General features: G+C 41.7%; 1 protein-coding gene across 1 annotated transcript in view; it reads left to right on the forward strand.

The window, feature by feature from the left end:
- Nucleotides 1–21,283, forward strand: part of Pou6f2 (POU class 6 homeobox 2) — a 462,212-nt gene that overhangs the window by 339,646 nt on the left and 101,283 nt on the right. Inside the window, exon 5 of the mRNA XM_050142248.1 lies at nucleotides 17,097–17,491. Within this exon, the coding sequence (XP_049998205.1) occupies nucleotides 17,097–17,491 (395 nt within the window). The remainder of the gene's footprint in view (nucleotides 1–17,096; nucleotides 17,492–21,283) is intronic.

A 21,283-nucleotide genomic window follows, 5' to 3' on the forward strand; every position in this document is an offset into this window, starting at 1 on the left:
TGGAAGTTAAAAAGCCTATGAGAAGGAACAAAGTTTCTACATTTCTTTTGCACTGTACATTTTGGTGGGAGGTTAACAGTTTTCCTGGGGAGTTTATAGAAGAAAGACTACTAGCAAATGGGGGAGGGTTTTTGTTTGTTTGTTTTTGTGTTTTGCCTTGGTTTGGTTTTAAGATCCCAGGGACTGAGCATAGATTCTTTAGAATATAGAATACCTAGAATCTTCCTAACTTTACACACACTGGCCTTTAACCCACTCTGTAGCCCAGGCAGTCTTTGAACTTGTGATGCCCTAGGCTTGTTCTACCAGGTGGTTGAGGTTACAGGCCTACACTACAGGTCTGGATATTTACGATCAGGCTCTAGCTGAGAAGGTATGACATTTACATTAACATGCAATATAAGAGTCAAGATTTAAGATACATGGTCATTATATTTCAAAAGTACTTATTTGGCTTTAAAAATTGGAACTTAAATTAATCAAGGTTTTTTTGTTTGTTTGTTTTTAAGACTCATGAACTAACTTTTAACAAAGCTATTACAGAGAACTGAGTCTACAAAAAGAAAAGAATTTTCTTTCTCATCTTCATCTTAAGGGCCAGCAGGAAGTCTCCTGAACTTTAAGGATCCAGCTTTAAAAAATATTTCCTATGCCTTCAATCCCAGCACAGAGGCAGAGGCAGGCAGATCTCTGTGAGTTCGAGGCCAGCCTAATCTACAAAGTGAGTTCCAGAACAATCAAAACTACACACAGAGAAACCCTGTCTCAAAAAAACTAAAAAACAAACAAAATTCTAAACTGGTCCCAAGGCAAAAAAAAAAAAATCACTTCACAATTTTTTCACAAACCTCTATTTCAGCAGTTCAAACGATCTTTAGATTCAAACATTTTAACACAATATGATCTGCAGACATACTAATTTGAAATTTATGTGTTGTGGAAAATATTAAAAGCCCCCTGTTTCCCATAACTAAAACTACATATTTCTGTAAGAACAGGAGCTATTTTGTGTAGTGTAGAAACACTGCAATTCATCATGGACAGGAGTCTGGAATCTGAGGTCGGGTGTTTGGTGTTTGTTGGGTGTTCATTGGTGGTTTGTAGCATGATGGCACTCACACTCCACTGTGTACTAGTGTGCTAAGAATCAAAGCGACAGCAAAGTCATGTGTACAGGTGCGCACGGCTACAAACTTGGTCTCATTGTGTTTGATTTTGAATAAACTTCAGTTTCTGTGTATTCAGAAACTTCTTCCACTATCATTTTTTTTGCAATCCCCATATTCAATTCTACAGCCCCATAAGTTTAGAAGACGAGTCTAGACAAAGCTTCAAGAGATCTCTGTAACACCCACATGCAGTCATTAATCTTTCTAATGTTTTAGAAAAATCATGAGCAATTTGACAAAATAACTTGGACAGGCTTACTTCAACTTTTGATATCTTGTGAAAATTTTTTCCAGTCAAAGTGAGAGTAGCTGACCGAGCCAAGAATTGAAGTTCTATGACGCATTCTACCCTGATAATGTAAACAACAGAAGTAACAGCGTTCACAATGGCCAAGGCAATAATTTTAGAAATAGCTTGCTTTGTTCCTCTATAGAATGCGTGTTCAATCTTCCTTTTCCAAACCCAGTACCACTCACATCACTGGGCTTGTGAGTCTGAGTGTATCGAGCTGCTGGTGGTTCTATGAGCACTGATACACACTTAGCACTTGATATCTTCTCTTTTTTAAATTGCAAATGCTAACAAAACATAATTGTGGTCTCCCTCGATATCCCCACTAGATCTGAGACAGGACAATAAAGCTAGGATCCAGGCAATGTGGCTGAGAAACAGAAACAAGCCTTAGTTCTTATGTAGCACTTGTTGGATGTGAGTGAGCAGCCACAGGCACAGGGTGAGTCACACCTGGAGACACAGAATTTCACATATTTGAAAATCCCTTGTGGTCTTTTTCATGTAAGACTTGAGACTTGGAAGCACCCTAGTTGGTCTAGAACATGGTTCTCTGTATACTGTTTCATCTGAAAAACTAGATTTTCTAGTTACCTAAACTTGTAGACTATCCAAGTACAGTCTGCATCACTTATGAATGCATTCCAAAACATGCATCCTTTATGGGGCTTCATTGTTGTGCAAATACATAGAATTGTTCTTCTCCAGACTAACACAGCTACCGTTACAGCACAGTTCTATGAGGCTACAACCATCATGCACTCAATTCATTGTTGTCCCAGGAGTCATTATATAATACATTACTATATATAAGCCACTGCTGTAGCCGGAGGAAGGTGAACTATTGCTGAAATTATGCCTTTACATGAAACTTGATTTTCTTAACTGCCTAATAGCACACGAGAAAAAAAAAAACAGAGTGATGCGGACATGTGACTTCTAAACTATTCATTCTTTTTAAATCTTTGCACTTGAAAATTGAGCAATGATCCCAGAAGGCAATGCACAGGTGTGGCTCAAGATTGCAAAGCTCCCCCTAGGCAGTTTCGTGGATGCTCACCTTATTAGACCTGGATGGAGGTGGGTGGTCCTTGGACTTCCCACAGGGCAGGGAACCCTGATGGCTCTTTGGGCTGACGAGGGAGGGGGACTTGATTGGGGGAGGGGGAGGGAAAGGGGAGGCGGTGGTGGGGAAGAGACAGAAATCTTTAATAAATAAATAAATAAATAAATAAATAGAAAAAAAGATTGCAAAGCTCCCCAATATTTCCCCTGTGAGGGAGGATCCCCTTCCCAGAAAAGGCTCAGGAGCGCTCCTTTCTTTCCTTGAGATAAGCAACATGCTTCAATCCAGAGCAGAAATCTCTCTCATATTGCACTTCCTCTGAAGCAAGCCATCCTTCATCCGAGAAGGAAACAGATGTTAAAAGTCGTTTTGCCAGGCCCTTAAATATGTTGGAGGGAGGACGAAAGCTCCCACCAAGTCAGCAGCATGGAAACTGGCTCCCAGTGGGCAGGATGGGAAATAGTTGTTCATGTGACTGGTGCCCATTGGTGATCTGTAAAGAGCTGTACACACCAGAGAGACAGGTAGTCCTTCCAGATGGGAATACCTTTTCTTTGATCCTCCAAATTCTCTGGATGCAGTCACAGCTCCTGAAACCTAACATGCTAATCCATGCTGTCTGAACAAATGAAGATATATACACAACTTAATTCCTGTACCAATGACATTTTTCAGCTTTAATAATTTATAGTGAAAAGTTATGACATAATAAATTACGGTAGGGATTGCTTGTGTGCATTATGTTCAATAAAATAGTTCTTCAGAAAGAAATTTCCACAAGCCTTTTAAATTATTTTACTCATTTAAACATGTATTGTATTTACAAGGATTTTAACATTAGATGTAGAACTGTCTCTAGAATTCTAAGCCAATAAGAGCCTCCTCTTGGGATAAGTGTTTATTGGTTTGAGATACCCAAACTGTAGCAGTAAACACCCCTACCTTTCCCTTTGAACAAAGCATTTAAAGTCTCTGGTTCTCATTTCCTTTACTTGCTAAGGCTGAGGTTGGGGTTTGATGCAATCCAAGGACTATGCTAAGTCTGGGTCTTACACATTCACAGAATGTGAGCAAAGTCAAAGGTACCCTCCTTTTGTGGTGGGGGTGAGTGGGCTTCTTCTTCTTCTTCTTCTTCTTCTTCTTCTTCTTCTTCTTCTTCTTCTTCTTCTTCTTCTTCTTCTTCTTCTTCTCCTTCTTCTTCTTCTTCTGAGACCGGCCTTCTCTGTATAACAGTCCTGGCTGCTATAGAACTATCTCTGTAGGCCAGGTTGACCTCTGTCTCAGAGATTTACCTGTCTCCACCTCCCAAGTGCTGGGATTAAAGGCGTGAGCCACCACTGCCCAGCTTGGGTGGGCCTTTTGAAGATCATCTTTTTCAGGAAACTTTTCTTTCTAGGCATAATATTCTCTCTCTCTCTCTCTCTCTCTCTCTCTCTCTCTCTCTCTCTCTCTCTCTCCCCCCTTTTTTTTTTTTCCTTCTGAACCTGTTGCATAAGGCTAAAGGTAATAAGCTGGGGCTGTTGCTGTAATACCACCAAATACAGAAATGCATGACCACATATGCCAGTGACTTACTGACTACATGCATAAATTATTGTATTTTTAATGGCAAGAAATATTCACAGTTGTTTGTGGTATCCTGGGTGCCAAGCCCAGTGCCTAGAACACTCAGACAGTACCTTAAGCATGAATTGATGGCTCCTACACCAAAATATTGCTTAAAGGAATCCTTTTATCATTCTACTTTCTGTCTATGTAATAAAGCCTGTGTGAGTAGATCCCTTTAACTAGGCTCTTTATAAAGACCCTACGTGATGGTTCTGCCCTGAGGCTTGATAGACTGAGATATATGGTCACTAAATATATGTTTCACACTGAATGAATGATCGCAAAGAAGAAAAAACTCAGTCCTCTCTCTGGCAAAGGATTTGGGCTCAGTGGGCAAAATGAGGAAAAGAAGAGAGAAAAGGATGGTGCCCATTGACCAGCAGTTCTTATGTTCTACTGCAAAAAAACACACCTGTCCTTTCAGAAAGAACAAATCAAGGCTTAGATCCTCCAAGGTTATGTGTCCAAATACTGACCTCAGGTTAAATAGACTCAATTGGGCTGCCTTTTCTCCTACCCCCATGACAGCTCAGGGATGCTCCAGAACGTCCTGGGTCACTCCTACTGCGGACACTAGTCCATGCTGGAGAGTGGGATGTACATATGCAGGTGGTCATCAATATCCCACCTCGATGCAGCGTTTCAGTTCCCCTTTCCACATCCCACTTCTCCCACTTGCCCCTGCCATGGGGAAAGATTCTGCCAACTTCCCTTTCTTGAGCCTCACCTAAGTTTCATTTCATCCTTTCTCATCATTTATACCCGGCCTTCAGAGGAAAAAGAAAAGTGAGAGGCACAGCTGCCTGCATGTTCACTGGCCTTGAGGATTTAATAGTTGTTGGGTTTATTTCTGAAAGATACTCTTGTGGGGGAATTTTGAAGCCTGTTGATCATGACTTCTCGGGTACAGATCTCCCAGGGCCATTGATGTGCTACCTCTAAGATCACTCCTGACTGCATGGGACTCTAATGCTAGTTCTGAGACCGTCCACACTATTGCTGTTTCACCTCCATGGACCACATCTGTTCTGGTGGAAACTGAAAACTTCAGTGCTACAATAACCATGTCTTACATTCGCTGTGTGCTAAGTGGGAGTAGAAGAGGCTGCCTAGAAGGATTAGATGAGTTCTAAGACTAGGAGATGGACCCAACTTGCCTTCATTTTAACTTTTCAGCGCAACAATGATGAGAAAGCAATATACATTCAGTTAGAACCATTCCTTAAGTTCTGAATTTGGATCTTTGCCCTGAGCTAGCAATATGCAATGCAATCCTTGACAGGCTGGACAGATTGAGCCACTCTCCTGATATAGCAAAAACAACCATGTTTCAGCCCATTACATGAGATCCTCAGAATTGGATGAATTAAAGGCCCATAAGTGTCCTGAGAATATTTAAGGTAGACGTGATAGGTTAGGCATATTAGATGAATTTTGACAAGGTGCTTTCAATTCACAATGGGTGTATTGGGAACTTCATTATAAATCTAGTAGCATCTATATAGGATTATAATAGAGGAATACAGCAGGGGAGAGAGGATGGAGTGAAGGAGTTGGAGAGGCCATTTTAGAAACTGAAGTGAATCGTGAGCAAGTCAAGCATGGTCCAGGCATGATAGTGCATTCCCATAATCCCAAAGTTTAGGAGGCAGAGATAGGGCCATACAGAACTGGAGGTTAACCTGAGCACCATTTCAAAATGTTAACACAAAGCCATATGCAGGTAGTTCAACTGAAAGGTGAGATTGGAGTGCAGTTTTGAAGGATTTTTATGTGAAGAGGAGTGGAGAAAGAATGAAAATCATTATTTAAGAAGAAATAGTATGCTGGGCGGTGGTGGCGCACGCCTTTAATCCCAGCACTTGGGAGGCAGAGGCAGGCAGATCTCTGTGAGTTCAAGGCCAGCCTGTTCTACAGAGTGAATTCCAGGACAGACTCCAAAGCTACAGAGAAATACTGTCTCAAAAAAACAAAAGAAAAAAAAAACCCTTTAAGGACTTTCTAAGCTTTTCGTTTCCCTCTTTGAACATACTTTAAAACTATTTTTATTAGTTCTTTGAGAAGTTCATACAATATGCTTTAATCAGACTCACGCTCCTCCCAGCAACTTCTCCTAGACCTACCTCCTTCCCTTCCCACCCCATTTCATATCTTTCCCACCTCCATCAGGGCCATATTGTGCTGCCCAAATATTTGTGAATGTGTGCCTCTGTTGCAAGCAGAGGGCCTGCTTATTCATCCTGGCCACGTGGCTAACTTAGCTCCAAAATAACCACACAGAAATTGTATTAATTAAATCACTGCTTGACCCATTAGTTCTAGTTTCTTATTGGCTAATTCTTACATCTTAATTTAACCCATTTCTATTAATCTGTGTATCATCTTGTGGCAGGCAAAATTCAGCATGTGTGTCTCTGGTGGCTCCATGGCATCTCTCTGACTCTGCTTTCTTCCTCCCAGAATTCAGTTCTGTCTTCTCTGCCTACCTAGATTCTGCTCTATTAGACCAAGGCAGTTTCTTTATTCATTAACCAATACAAGCAACACATAGAAAGAAGGACCTCCTACATCATGGCTCTCCACTGAAGTGTGATCAACCTACCAGTTTTTCAAATCCTAAATCCTTAGCTCCTCATTAGCATCCTTGAACAACTTGCTACTTAGAAACAAATTATCCTACGGCACTTGTAGAACATGGCTTCAGATGTGTTTTGGACACCGCCTTGGTCCACACAGTTATTAAAGAATGAACGCAGAACTTGAACTTATATGTAAAAACAAGCCTACAACATTCTCTAGAATCAGCAGTCGCTCCTTGTATAGTAGGCGTTTGGTCTCTTATAAGATTTAGCAGTGCTCTTCTTAATCCCTCTTTTGTGAACAAAACCAGGGAAATCTTGTGACAAGATATGAGGAACAAACTAAAGCTAACAAGTAACCAGTCACATTGCAGCTTTCAACAATGATCATATCCCATTATTTAGTGAATATATACTGTAGGAAGATGTTGGAGCAGAGAAAGCAGCAAGCAATAAGGGGAGACGGCAGTGGGGAAGAGACAGAAATCTTTAATAAATAAATTAATTAATTAAAAATAAATAAATAAAGTAAAAAAAAGAGACTCACATATTATTATGATATGCAAAATACACTTGATGTCCTCTCATGGAAGTCAGAAAGGAGCATTTTCCCAAGATGACAGTTGTCACTCAGCTCCAGTATCTCCCACAAAGCTAGATTGCCATACCTTCTGGGTAGTTTTAAAGACAGAGATAATATGTATATGATGGAGGATTTCCTGGTTTGATTTTTCAGAACTATCAACAAATTCAAACTGTTTCGAAGTCCTGTTTTTATAAGTGTGAGAGTGGGGTGTCCCTGCCTACTGGCTGAGCGCACCCAAGCCCCTTCAGGTACTACAGTTGAACTAAAAGCGAAGGTTTTCATAATGGCTAGTGTCTAAAAGGGGATTTGGAACCAGAATGCATCTGGTCCCTAGTAATTCTTCTCCATGGGAACTAGCATGTATCTTCTTAAAAATATACAATGATATGAGCCAGGCATGGTGGTATAGCTTGTGATTCTAGCACTTAGAAACAAAAGGGTGAAACAAAAGGATCATGAGATCAATATCATTAGCATGATTCTGTCTCAAAGCCAGGATAATAACATTTATACACATGCAAGTTATGTATGTGTGTGTGAGAGAGACAGAGACAAAGACAAAGAGAGAGAGGGAGAGAGAGGGAGATCACACTTGTGTTTTAGGAATTCTCGACAGAGAAAAAGATAGATTAATTGGTTAAGTAAGGTATCAGTTTAGTTACAGGCTCTTGCAGTGATTCACACACAAGGTGTAATGAGATCAAACTAAAGGAAATAAAAACAAAAAGAATGCAATAAATATGGAAACTCTCCAAGGAGCCCTTATAGAGGTCATTAATGTTGGTCACATTTTCTCAGGCTCCTCCCTCTCTGGGAGTTGATTTACTTCCTGGTATTTGCCAAAGACAATGAACGATGAGAGAAAGTGATAGGGTTTACTGCATAGCCAGGATATTTAATTCCCACCCTCAAAGATTCTCTTTCTTGTTGGCATTATCCTGGTAATGTCAGGACAGTGATTGCTTTTCGGAAGTGTCCGTGATGAGCTTAGACCTATCTCCTCTGATGTAAAGAAATGAGCTTGGTTAGGTTCCAGCCCTGCAAGTTTACAACCAATGTTTCTACAGTGAATTCTAACACACCCTAGGAAGATTGTTACTACAGTGACTCTTAACCCAATCAAAGAAGGATTGCTTCTATAGTGAATCCTAACCTGTCCAAGGAAAGATTGTTACTACAGTGTAGCTTTAACTCAGCCATAAAAGGGTTATTACTATAAACCCTACCCTATCCAAAGAAGGGTTATTACCACAGTGAATCCTAGCCTGACCAAAGAAGATTCCGTTCTACAGTGTATCTTGACCCAACCAGAGAAGGATTGGTACTACAGTGTATTCTAACCAGCCCCAAGAGGGATCACTACTACAGTGTTACCTAGCATGTCCTGTCCAGTACAATTGTCTTGACCTCTTTTTTTTTCAATAGTGCACAGAAGACAAAGTAAATATACTACTGCTTTACTTCCTGTATTCAAGATAAGACAGCTTGTCAAGATCTGTGAGTTCTGCACTACTTTTAGCAGCTATTGTTCTTTTAGTGATTTTCCTAAGATTCTTTTCCTGATGACCTGTGTTCCCAGGTAATTTTACTGTTAGTGTATTTCATTAAAACTATGAGTTGTCATCTCTTGAACTATATATATATATATATATATATATCCTTTTAAAACTTTATGGTTAATACATCAATACAAAATAAGAAAATTATAAATACATCATATTCATTGGCCCACTAAAGAATTCAAATGCAAAAGATATGGGAAAAAAATAAGAATAAGACAATAATAACATTTGTGACATAATATGAGTAACTTTTACTATTTTATTTAAGCAGCATTCTTCATCCATAGTCACTTTTGCAATGTTTCTTTTTAAAATTCTAGACAAGTTTGACAAAGGAACATTCTTATAGCTAAAAATTAAAAAAACAGATATAACTTCAGGGAAGTATCATTGTTTATTGTGAAAGTCATGCAGAGTTAGGGTGCCCATGGCTCTAGACTCAGGTCTCAGACTTCTCCCCTGTGAGAGGAAGTACGCCCTGCCTTGTCTTTGAACAACAACGATAACCAGAGCAGGAATCCAGTGAACCACAGTTTTTGGCAAACCTAAAACTGTTGTAAAGAAGCAAAACTGAACTGCCTGTTGAGGAGGTTCAGGTCAGACTAGATCGGGAATGCTCCTAAAGACAGCGAGGGAAATAAAAGAGAACACAGTCAGATTCTTGGGAAGAAATCTCAGACGGTACACTCACGCTTCCAGGGCTCTCTAAAGGAACCAGCCACCACATCTTCGTCACTTAACTTTTTTTTAAATCTGAACTGACAGATCGCTGGAGAATAACTGTAGGGAATAAGCCCCACACTGGCAGAAGGGATGGATGAAATCAACCATGAAAATAGGCACTGGCCCATGTGTCTATGGCCTAGAAGAAACGGGAGTGAACAGGGAGTGCTGTGTTAAATCCAGGCGCAGCCGCCATTGAATTGCTCCTAATATTTCCTCCTGCAAATCTCCATGTGAAATGAAAAGTGCATACTGGTGCTCGAAAGTCAGGGTTCAGCTTGCCCGTCCTTGTCCATTTAAAGAATCCTACCTGTTACTGCTTGATCAGCATAGAAACGCAGAACATTTCTTCCTTTTCATTGATCCCTAATCTCGTTTACCAAATATGGATTCTATGCACCTTAATGAAAGTAAAATTTTCCCTAGAAAATTCATGTTTAATAAGCATTAGCTTCAATTTAAGGAAAAAATTAACAGCTGACAAAAGGTAGCTTGGCTTCCTAAGAAGAAACTGCCAGAGATCAAGACAGCTATTCTTCACAATGGTGGCCCTGTGTTCCGTGAACTCCCCATTTCACACACAAATGTGCTCTCTGTACTAAACTAACTCAGTGTCAAGACAGACAGGACATAGACACAGCAATGCCCGGTGAATCTCCATCAAACAACTTGGGTATGCACACACTGGGAGGGAGCAGTCATCCCCGGGGACACTCCCTATAAGATTCTTCACCAAGTCTCTGCAAACTGCAAGAGAAGGATCTCAGAAACTGTAGATTAAAATTCTCGGGTAGGAAACTTAACCTTTTCTTTAGAGCAAATGGATTTCAAGTAAAGAATCAACTTTCCTCATATAATCCCTGCAGAGTTATGCAAACATCGGTCGAGCAAATCAAGGAACACATAGGATCTGTCCACGGGAACTCAATTTCCAATGCCTGTTAAAATCCTTAGAGTTATGATGTGCCATTGCATCAAGACCAGAAGAGGACTTTCAAAACTTGATGGGGACCAGCAGAAGAGAAGTTTTTACAGCTTCCCTTTCATCAGGAAGATCTTACGTTTATTAATAGAACTTCATCTCCTTGTCTTAATCATATTATTAATCCCCTGAGGAAATTATTCAGGGTAGGCTTTGTTTCTTTAACATTGGCTGGCACTCCATAAGAATGTAAGCAGAAATCCCAAGGACTGGGAAGAGTGGGAACATGGGAGAGAACTCCGTAGTGCAATGATGTTGTAGATTGACAGGCTTGTTTAGCTAAGTGAAGGGAAAGAATATCACTTTGGGGTGCTCACATACACATTAAAAATCTTGATTCTTTTCCAGATAGCTTTAACAATTTCTTTAGAGGAGAGTCTTTCCATTACTTTTCTGATATTTTAGGGCTAGCTTTGATCCATTCTGCTGAACAAGGTAGTGAGGAGGTTAACTGTTCTATAAGGAGACCTCAGCAAACTCCTAAATTCAGTGGGTTCTTATTGTACCTACACAGGTCAGCTTCTCTGATACCAATGGACAGGTGCTGCCCCTTCGTTCTGTTTTCCCTGTCACCTGTCCCTCTTAGTGGTGAATCTGACATGTCTCAAAATCCATACTTGCTAACTGCACTTTAATAAGAATGCACCCCGAAAACCTCAATAAAGGCAGGGAAGACTACTGAGTTGACTTGCAATAAAATAATAATTTTAGAAAAGCACGAGAGAGCACCCCACTTCCAGGAGTCTGTTTTCCTCTCTTCCTAGCCCATCACACTTCTTTTCCTTTAGAACAAGTTGTGTGCATGAAATATTCTTAAAGATCCTAAGAAGATGGCTTACACGAGGAAGAGGCTTCGGTTGAAGGTCAAGGGAGGAGCAGGCTGCACACACTTCTTGTACATCAGTAAAGCTGCTAGGATTCCCAGAGGCGACATCTTCTGCTCCCCTGGGAATGTGCTTTAGAATGCAGATTTTGTACCATTCTGAATGTCCCTCCTAACAAGCTCCCCTGGTAATTCTGGCCCAAAGCCTGCAATGGGTTGCCGGGGGGGGGGGGGGGGGGGGGGGGGGGGGGGGGGGGGGGGGGGGGGGGGGTGGAAGCCATCAAGCTGAGACAGGCTTGGCTAGCTCAAACTAGTGATGGAAGTTTGCATAGAACTTTCAGGGAAGAATTTTTCTGTTTAACCTGGACATCTCAAGCAGTATGTAGATCTCTACCACAAATGCAAAGGATAATAAAAGGGTAAGGGCCTCTGCAGCCATAATTTGGAATTAACTCCTGATGGACTTGGCCGGGCATCCATCATCTCTAAGCTAGTAGTGATGTTTCTTGTTTCTGTCACCAAGAACAAAGCAGATTTACAAGCAAGTCTTCACCTTCTGTGAATTTTCAAAATCCTGTACCTAACTATCTATACTTTTCCATCTAATTTGAAAAATTTTTGTCTACTAATTCAGGTTGGACTTGTCCTCAGTGTGGGCACCAGAAATGGTGGTTTCCTTGCATCCTTGGTTCAGCCTCATTGGATGTTATTTCCTAAGGTCTATGTGAACAGATGTTTAACTTACTAAGTCAGATTCTTCCTGTTAAATTATACTAGATCTTTTCTAATTACGGTGAAGTGTGTAAAATTAGCCATTTTATTCACCTTAAGCTCATAGCCCCGCAGCAATAGGCACCTTTACCATTATCTAGATCTAGAACTGTCCCATCATCCCCAACAGAAACTCCATAGCCATGAGCAGTGGCTCTCCCTTCCTCCCACCCCAGACCCAGTGTCCACCCCTCTGCTTCTGTCTGTACTCATGTATCCCTCCTGCCCACTTCTACTAGTGAAGCCATACTCTGGTTCCCGTGATGGCTCCTTTCAGTTACCATATTTTCAAGGTTGCTCAATTTTATGTTTTTAACTCTATTTCCCTCCCTTCATGATGGGGTAAGGGTGGGTTTGGAGAATCATTACTCACCTTGTTCTTGGTGGGATACTTGGCCACTTTTAAGAAGGCTTGCCTGCTTCTTTCCTCCTCAGCTTGGGTTCTCTCCCTCTGGGTGCTCTCTCCCTCTATGTACATTTCTTTCTTTATAGTAGAAAATATTTATAATAGAACAAATAAATAAATTTCTCAGATCATAAGCCAATAATTCATCGCATACATTAGCACAGAACAAAGGCTGCCATTTGATCTATCAGTGCACATGTGCTGACCCAGCCACTAAATACTGTCACCGTCACTTCTGGACAAACCTGTTAAGACTGCTTGTCCCCTGAGAACAGGCGTGGTTGGCCTTGCTTGGCACTGCCTCTTCCATTAAACAATAACCAGCACATAGTAAGGACTCAGTAACTATGTGTTGAGTAAGTGAATGCATATAATTATGTAAAATAGAGAAACAAGTTACCAGGTGAGCCATAGCAGGATTCCTGCCCTGCAGTCCTCTAACAATACACAGAGGGCTGAGTAATGATCCTGCATAGCCTCCGATTTGAGCACTGTCCTTAACAGAGGAGAGTAATTGATAACAAGCATGAGGTTGCTATCCAGCATGCATGTGCAAAGATGGCACAATGGCTTTTGTTTGTTTTTGCCTGCTCGATTGAGGTGGGGAAGAGAAAGAGACAGAGACAGAGATTTGGTATTAAAACTCAAATCTGTTCTTTCCCCTCCACAAGTAGCCAAGGAATTTAAGATGAGAGATAAAGAAAAAGAGAGAGCTGGTAGATTATAGCCAGAGCTCAGTAGAATAGTCAGACACAGGTATATGGAACCAGATAGAACTGTGCATAGCTGTGTCTTTGTCAGGGTTCTCTAGAAGCCCAGAACTCATAGGATGAGTTTCTATCTTTAAATGACTTCTTTAGATGGCTTACACGTTGTAAGCAGATAAGGAAAATGTACAAATACACAATGTTGTGTTTTGTCAATCTATAAGGAAAAATGAAATTATGAAATTTGCAGGGAACGAATAGAACTGGAAATATAAATATACTGATCTAAGTAAACCCACTCAGAAAGAAATGCAGTGTGTTTTCTCTGATATGCAGATCCTAGCTCCGACTCTTTAATGTCTGTACATCCCTCGGAGGTCCTTGGGATCCCAGGAAACTAAAAGCGGGAGAGTTGAGGAGGGCTTGGTTTAAGGCAAGGCAGTACCACATTGAAGGAGAGTGGGATTCAGCAGATGGGCGTGTTTTCATTTCTCCAGGATCTCATGGACTCTTTAAAATGCAGGTACAATCAGCTCAAGTTCTGAGACTGAAAATTCAATAATAATCAGTAATAAATGTGCATAGACTTCTCCATTGTTTTTATTCTCTAGGCAAAACAGCATAACAATTAGCCACTTACACACGTTATATATTGTCATTGTAAATAGATGTAAGCACCTGTGAATTTGGGTCTCCACAGAAGTCCTGGAACCAAAACCAATCTCCAAGGAAACAAAGGACAGCTGTCTACTCTTTCCCTTTGACTCTGGGCCTTGGAGCTGAGCGCACGTGATACTCATCCTACGCAATGCTGCTGACCATCCAGGTTGCGTGGTCCTAGTTAACTCTAGGATTCACTACGGCAACGTTAAGCATTCAAAATGAGAAATTGTTTTTAATGTATAGTTGAAATATAGAAACTGGACAAATGGCAAAATGCAGGGTTCTTGGCTACTCCTTGGTCATATTAAATTATTTCTTTGGAAAATTTCAAGCCATTTTGCCACAGCCCTCTCTTGGCTCTTGGAAGTTGTGAGTCTGAGAGAATTTTGTTTTCCAATTCCACAGTCTTAAGTATTTAAATTTTCCAAGGTGTATTTTGTACACGTCTCTTTCACGGGTGCTTACATCTTTTGTAGCCTACATTCCATATTTAACATTGGCCCTGTCCAGTGTATTGTAAACAGATATAGGAAATAAACACAAGACGACAGTAAAATCTTGGCCATTTGGGGTCAGCTTTATTCTCCAAGACAACTTTTTGCCTGCAAACACCATTTTATAGTTCACCTATGTCCTAGAACTTTCTCGGTTTACTTAATTCATATTTTCCATGCCCATATTTCATTAGGCTTGATAATATGAGTTACTGTGGTTTTGAACTTGGCATCACTGGGGAGACGGTTTAGACATTTTTTGGACCAAGGTTGTATACTCTCACTTTCTACCTCCTTTGCACCTCCACATTGTGACCCACATCTGATTTTCCATCTCCGTTTCCCTTCAGGTGCAAATCAGTTTACTGGGTGCAATAGGGTTTTGCTCAGGTGTGTGCCTTTCCAGTCAAACTGCTATTAGAGGGATATCTGAGTAATGTGTGCTCATGGACACAGAGTGTTGAAGACACATCTGGGACTCTGTCTCATTAGTAGGTTAGGGTCTGTTACACTTGTCTGCCAATACCTATCTGCCAATATTCTGAAGTCTTTCCAGTTCCTAAGTGCTGATTTAGATAAATGCTTTTCTAATACAAACGAAACCATGTAGTATTGAATGCGGCCATGAAAGTAAGCGCTGCTGTATGTGTCCCGGTTGGAAGAAGCCTAGAGAGACCTGGCTTGAATCAGGTAGGAGGGGAGGTGCAATTAGGTTCCAGTGTCTATAACTGCGCCATAAAAATGTCAAACCTCAATCTTCCAGGAATCCCAGAATGTAAGGGATCTTGAGGGTCAAAATTGATTTTGGATCCTTGGTTTTCTATCAAACATGATTTGGTGTATTAAGAAGTGCCAGAGAAAATAACAAAATAGGCCTTCCTCTTATAGTTTTGGTAATGAGGACAATGACAGGGTCATCTATGAGTCACCTAGACCTTTAGAGTCGCACACAAGCCCAAGGGTAGCCTGGCTGCCCTTTGAAAAGCAGGATTCAGACTGTTTGAAGAGACCTGGAGTGATTCAATGACCCAGGCAGGACTTCTGTCAAACTGGCCATTGTGACTCTCTTCCTGGTACCTGAGATCAGAGAACTGGCATTTGGTGACCCTGGGGAACACTATTAACTCACCAGAGGGTCTGTATTGCCCTCTTTGAGTAAACCTGGATTATTATCTGAAATCTAACTTATGCCAAGGCTGATTGTGAGCACTTTTCCCCCACCATATCCCTGAAGTTTAAGTGTCTCGAAACTTCCTTGACTCTTAGTTTCGTTCTGTCTGTCTCAAATTTTCCTACAAAGAGGTCACTCTAGTCATGTGGACTTTGAGTGTTTCTCAAGCTAGAGATTCCCTCTATTTCTTCCCAAATCTTTTTTGTGTAGGCCCACATCCAATAAGGTGCGGCCTTCACCTCTCAGGCCACAGAACTCTTCTGATCTGGCTCTGTTAGGTTTACACCATCCATCATTCAACCGATTAACAGTTATGAATCCAGCTTATACTCCGTCCAGGATTCTGTAATAATTGTACCAAATAGTACCTTTTTTTATGAACTGATATTATTTCCTCAAAGACACTATAAGCTTCTAGAAGGTAGGACTCTATCTCCTTAAATCCTACATCTTGTCAGGCACCCTGCCAGCATCTAGGTGGCATTTAATGTCTCTTATAAAATGATTCTTTACAAAAGTAGCCATTAGTTAACTTCCTTGTTGGGTACCCTCAAAATATGGCTCAGCATCCATTCATTTTCAGATATATCTGTTGTATGAAGATATGTACATTGTATGGTGCTTCATATTACATATATCTCTAGATTTAAAGACGGAGATTGCCCTGTGCCTAATGGGTGCCTGAGAGGCAATGTTGCTGGCTTGGTGCAGAGACAGCTTTCCACACACACACACACACACACACACACACACACACAACTCAAGTAAAGCCTAAAGCATTAATTTATTCTCTTAGCTCTTTGAGATGCTAATGTATCTAACCAATTCACAGCCACCAGCCACAATCCCTTCCGTTTAAGAGCTTTGTCTGATCAGCGAGCAAAAAAATAATTAAATCATCCAGGGTTCTTTTACTCTGAAAACCTGAGACATCTGAGCTCTCTTTAAAGCAGAACACACCCTGAAACCAGGATGTCTGAGAAAATTGGCGGAGGTCTGAAGTAGCAAGTGAAAATGATGCCACTAATGGCGTTGATGACGGGTGGAAAGGAGATTACTAACAATTTAGTGTTCTGTTCTTAACTCCAGTCAAGCATTTACCAAAAGAATTAAACGGGTTGAACTTTGAAAAATCTAAATCAAATCTTGAAAGCATGAGTATATTTTGCAGGTGGAAAAGAAGGGAAAGAGGGAGAAAGTGCTTCAAAACTGTCTCCATCCCTGGTGCACCTCCTTAATGCAGTGCTTTTAAAGCGATGCTCAGAGCTTTAAGACTATCTGCGGCGTTCCATTCTGGTCTGAAATTGTAAGATTTTCATAAGAAATGACTTTGTTTCATCCAGCGTCCCGCAGTCCTCTACCGTGTCAAGGAGCTTCCAGGAGAGAAGCCAACGTTCTGTAAAAGGGGCCTTGGTCATTATGCACAAGACAAGTCATCAAGACACATGTATCTGTCCTGTTCGTTTCACGCCATCCTTCCTGTCTTCCCTGCAGCTACCTCATCCCTGAACTCCCAACTGCAACAGCTCCAGCAGCTCCAGCTCCAGCAGCAGCAGCAGCAGCAACAACAACAACAACAACAGCAACAGCCTCCTCCACCACCAACCAGCCAGCACCCACAGCCAGCCTCACAGGCGCCCTCACACTCTCAACAGCCACAATCCCAGCCCACGCCGCCCCACCAGCCACCACCTGCCTCACAGCAGCCACCAGCTCCGCCAGCTCAGCTGCCGCAGGCTCCTCAGTCTCAACAGCACCAATCCCACGCCCACCCCCAGAGCCAAAATCAGTCATCTCCAAGCCAACAGAGCTCAAGTCCCCCTCAGAAACCCAGCGCGTCTCCAGGACATAGCCTTCCGTCACCGCTCACGCCACCCAACCCTCTACAGGTATGCTTCCCATCCTTCTCAGGAGGAGGGACTCCCCCATGGTGTGGTACAGTCCCCAAGGCCAGGAGGCCAGCAAGACATAGCATCCCGTTCCGCAGTGTCCAATTCAAATTGATCTCCTAGACTTAGGGAAGAGGAAGCAAATGGCAGGCAGCTGGGGAACGAAACAAATGTAAACGAAACAAATAGAAGTCCATTGACGCTGCCCTCGGAAGGATAAATGTTATGTCTTTCTTTCGGTGAGAGGACAGCGGTGTAAGTGCACTTGTAGCCTGTAATAACTCCATTTTATGATACTTTTTGAAGGCTGCAAAGATAGCATCCAATTAAAATTATTACTAGCACAGTTTTGTAGCCCCGTGGAGAACTGCATCTCCTGTCCACGAGGCTTGCTGGTTATTTCTCTATATTATGAATACAACAATGTCTTCCCTTCAGTACTTTTGGCTCTTTTGTTTTTATTTTTCTAAATACTCTCTGGGGTTAGGAGGGCAAAGAATTTTAGCCTCAGTCTTATGTCCCAGATTCCAGCCATTACTTCACAGACTAACAAGTACTCTAAATGTATGCCCAAGGCCTCAACAAATCTGCATCTTGATACATGATAAAGCAGCTGTGTATTTTCTTTATTACTGTGAAACTAAAGAAATAAAAAATCAATACTTTAGGTTAATCATGAATGCTTATCTGTAACCCACTATCAATGAAGAGGAATGAAGAGGAACATTCTGGAATATATAACTTTAACTACAGAAAGACATTCTTTAGAACAGATTAGCTACTAAACAGAATGACTGGGGTGCCAAGGCAGGAGGTATCAGCTACCTGTTTTTCAACTTACATGAGGTACTTTTTCCATGAGATTCCAAATGACTCAGGATATTCCTAGGTGTGATGACAAGCAAGTGAACAGTTTAGGCATTCACTTCAGGGCCAGTTAGCCCTCCCACCTTCTCTAGAGGTGAGCCTTGATCCAGTCTCCCCAATCCGAGGATGACACCAGCAATGGCATTTATGGCTGTTAAATAGGAAAACAAACAAAATCACACAGATCAGCACACAGCCTAAAGGCAGGTAGATTAGGAATTTAACAATTTAGAACTGATTTTATTGGATGGCCCATTGCTTTGCCTCTTTGAACTTGCTCACTTGGAGTGGTTCCAAGTTTACCCGGAAATCCTAACACTGACTGAGGAATGATTGTGATTTCCTGGTTAAAGGTGGTTAAATGTGACTTTCACCACGAGCACATTCCTAAGTCAGGGCTAAGGTGTATTTTTTCACAAATATTACAAGGGAAAGACAACCTAACAGTTTTGACATGATACTGAAATGAACTCAAGATAGAAGTGTCTTCCTGGGAGCCCTGACATCTGACAGGAGGGGAGACATAACAAAATGCACACATGCCCCAGTGTCAGCAGCTGAAATGTGTCTCTGTCATCCCAGAGACAGTTTAATACTTTTTAAGAACAGTTAGCCCGGCAGTGGTGGCACATGCCCTTAATCCCAACACTCGGGAGGCAGAGGCAGGCATATCCCCGTGGCTTCAAAACTAGCCTGGTCTACAAGAGCTAGTTACAGAATAGGCTCCAAAGCTACAGAGAAACCCTGTCTCAAAAAACCAAAAAGAAAACAGAAAAGAAAGAACAAACAGTTAAACACAGTTAAAGTAGACAGGCCTAGACACCAAGAGAATCGGTGACCTTTACACTCTCTAGCACACTACCTGATAGAAACAATGTGTTTTAATTTGACTTACAGTGTTGGAGAGTTGCAGTCCATAATAGCAGAGAGGGAGTGGGGGGCAACTCAGTCTGTAGCCACAGTGGATGGCAGAGCCTGTTCACAATTGTAAACCAAGAAGTACAGACCAAAGCAGGAACCAGGGACTGCCTTTAAATGGCTCATCCCCAGGGATGGATTTCTGCCAGCCACGCCCACCTAGAGGTTCTACAGCCTCCCCCAAATAGTCCCACCAGCAGGGGAGTAAGTTTCAAACAGGAACCTGTGGGAGATGTTCAGATCCAAACCACGACAAGATGTGATTAAACATTTCTACACTGTTCCCACCGAGACACCAAACTAGGTTACATCACCAAAGAAAAAGTCATCCTGCCTTGAGAGATGGCACGACTTACACCTGCCCAAGTTGTTGATTATAATCCAGAGTTGTTTCCCATTTAGTAAAAGCCAGCTTGGAGCTGTGTAGACACCAATCTTCATGGAACACTGACAACACCTGAGGAGTTCTAAGTCGGCTCCCAGCTGCCATGGAAATCCCGGGCTGTTTAGGTTTGTTTCACTTTTCAGCCAAGGGAGCTCAAAGTCACATTTTGTCTCCTTAGAGTCCCAATAAAATATTCTCATTTGCTTGTCAGGACTTTTGCTTCTGAACTTAATCAATATATTTATGATATTTAAGTGGACCTGAATGAGTGACCACCAAAGAAATGCATTTCTGAGTAGATACAGAATTAAACTTGAAGAAGTCTCTGTCAACAAGAATAAAAGTCTGATGTCAGGCATGTGTAAGGAAAGGGAGAGTCTCACGGTCTAAACTTTTCCCCCCAACACTCGCTGTAGGGCTTTTGAGTTTGTGGAACATGGAAAGTTTGAATTCTTAAAAAAGAAGACTACTCTAAAGGCACCATGCAGACATTTAATTCTCAGAGGTAATGATCTTTATGAAATAGAATAAAATGTATGCTCTGAAAATTATTCAGGGAATAAAGATCAACTAAATTTGTATGTGACAACTTAGGTTGTTGCATTTTTTATGACTCTTTTTTTCGGTGTGGACTTTATCTTCCTACATTATGCAAACTCCATCTGAGAAAGAGCATTTGAAAACTGTGCAGCATAGATTATGAGGGAAAGCCAGGGCATCAGAAGGCCCTTTTTGTTTTTTATTTGGTTCAAAACCATTTTGAAGGATAACAATTATTTCTCAAGCTCTATACTGTGATGTTTTCAGAAAAAAAAAAAGTCCTAAATGAGCACAGGTTGTGAAGACAGATTGGGGTGAGGTCATTTTTCAAGATGGAGGGAAGAAAGTGAGCAATGCTGGCAGGTAGCAACACCTAGACAAAAAGTCTCCAAATAGCTCCTGTCAGGGTTTTCTGTAAAATTGCAGTATAATTTGATTTCACTTTTTCACCCAATTCCATAAAATGGATTGCATTTACAAAACCAGATTGTTGTTTCGTGGCAGACAAGACTCTAAAGCATTACCCCTCCAGAAAAAGCCTGGGTAAGAGAGGAACTTTGTTCATTCTTTTTGATCATTTAGGGGCCAGGGAAGGGTGGGTCTAGAGTGGACAGCAGAAGCTGAGCCCTGCAGGGCTGTATTCTCCACCGAGACTCAGAGCCTGCTCACTCGGGACTTCCTTCCATCCCAGGGGGCTGAGGAGAGACTTTCTAAAGAGCAAAGGGGAATCTCACAGGTCCTCAGGAGCCAGGCAGTCAGGGCGCACCGGCAGGTGTGGGCAAAATGCAAAATGAACTTAAGTAGAGTTCATGGGACAGAAAAGTGCAGCGAGGACTGAAGTTAGTCCTTGGATTCAGGGGTGCTTCTCAGCCCATGCTCCTTCTTCTTGCTGTAGCTCATCTGCATCAGAATGGGCAAGGATCTGGAACAATGACATAGAAGAAAGCTTTTAGATAGGGAGGACTTCTCCACATTGGTCGAATGTGGCAGAGAGCCTGTGAGCCTGAGAATGGTGAGGCCCCTGTTTCCAGCCCTTGGAGACTGCTTTTCCTGGGATGCCCTGCAGAGTTTTCCATGCACTG

Source organism: Alexandromys fortis, unplaced genomic scaffold (assembly GCF_014885135.2).
Source record: "Alexandromys fortis isolate MF-2015 unplaced genomic scaffold, M_Fortis_MF-2015_v1.1 scaffold_5, whole genome shotgun sequence".
NCBI lineage: Eukaryota > Metazoa > Chordata > Mammalia > Rodentia > Cricetidae > Alexandromys > Alexandromys fortis.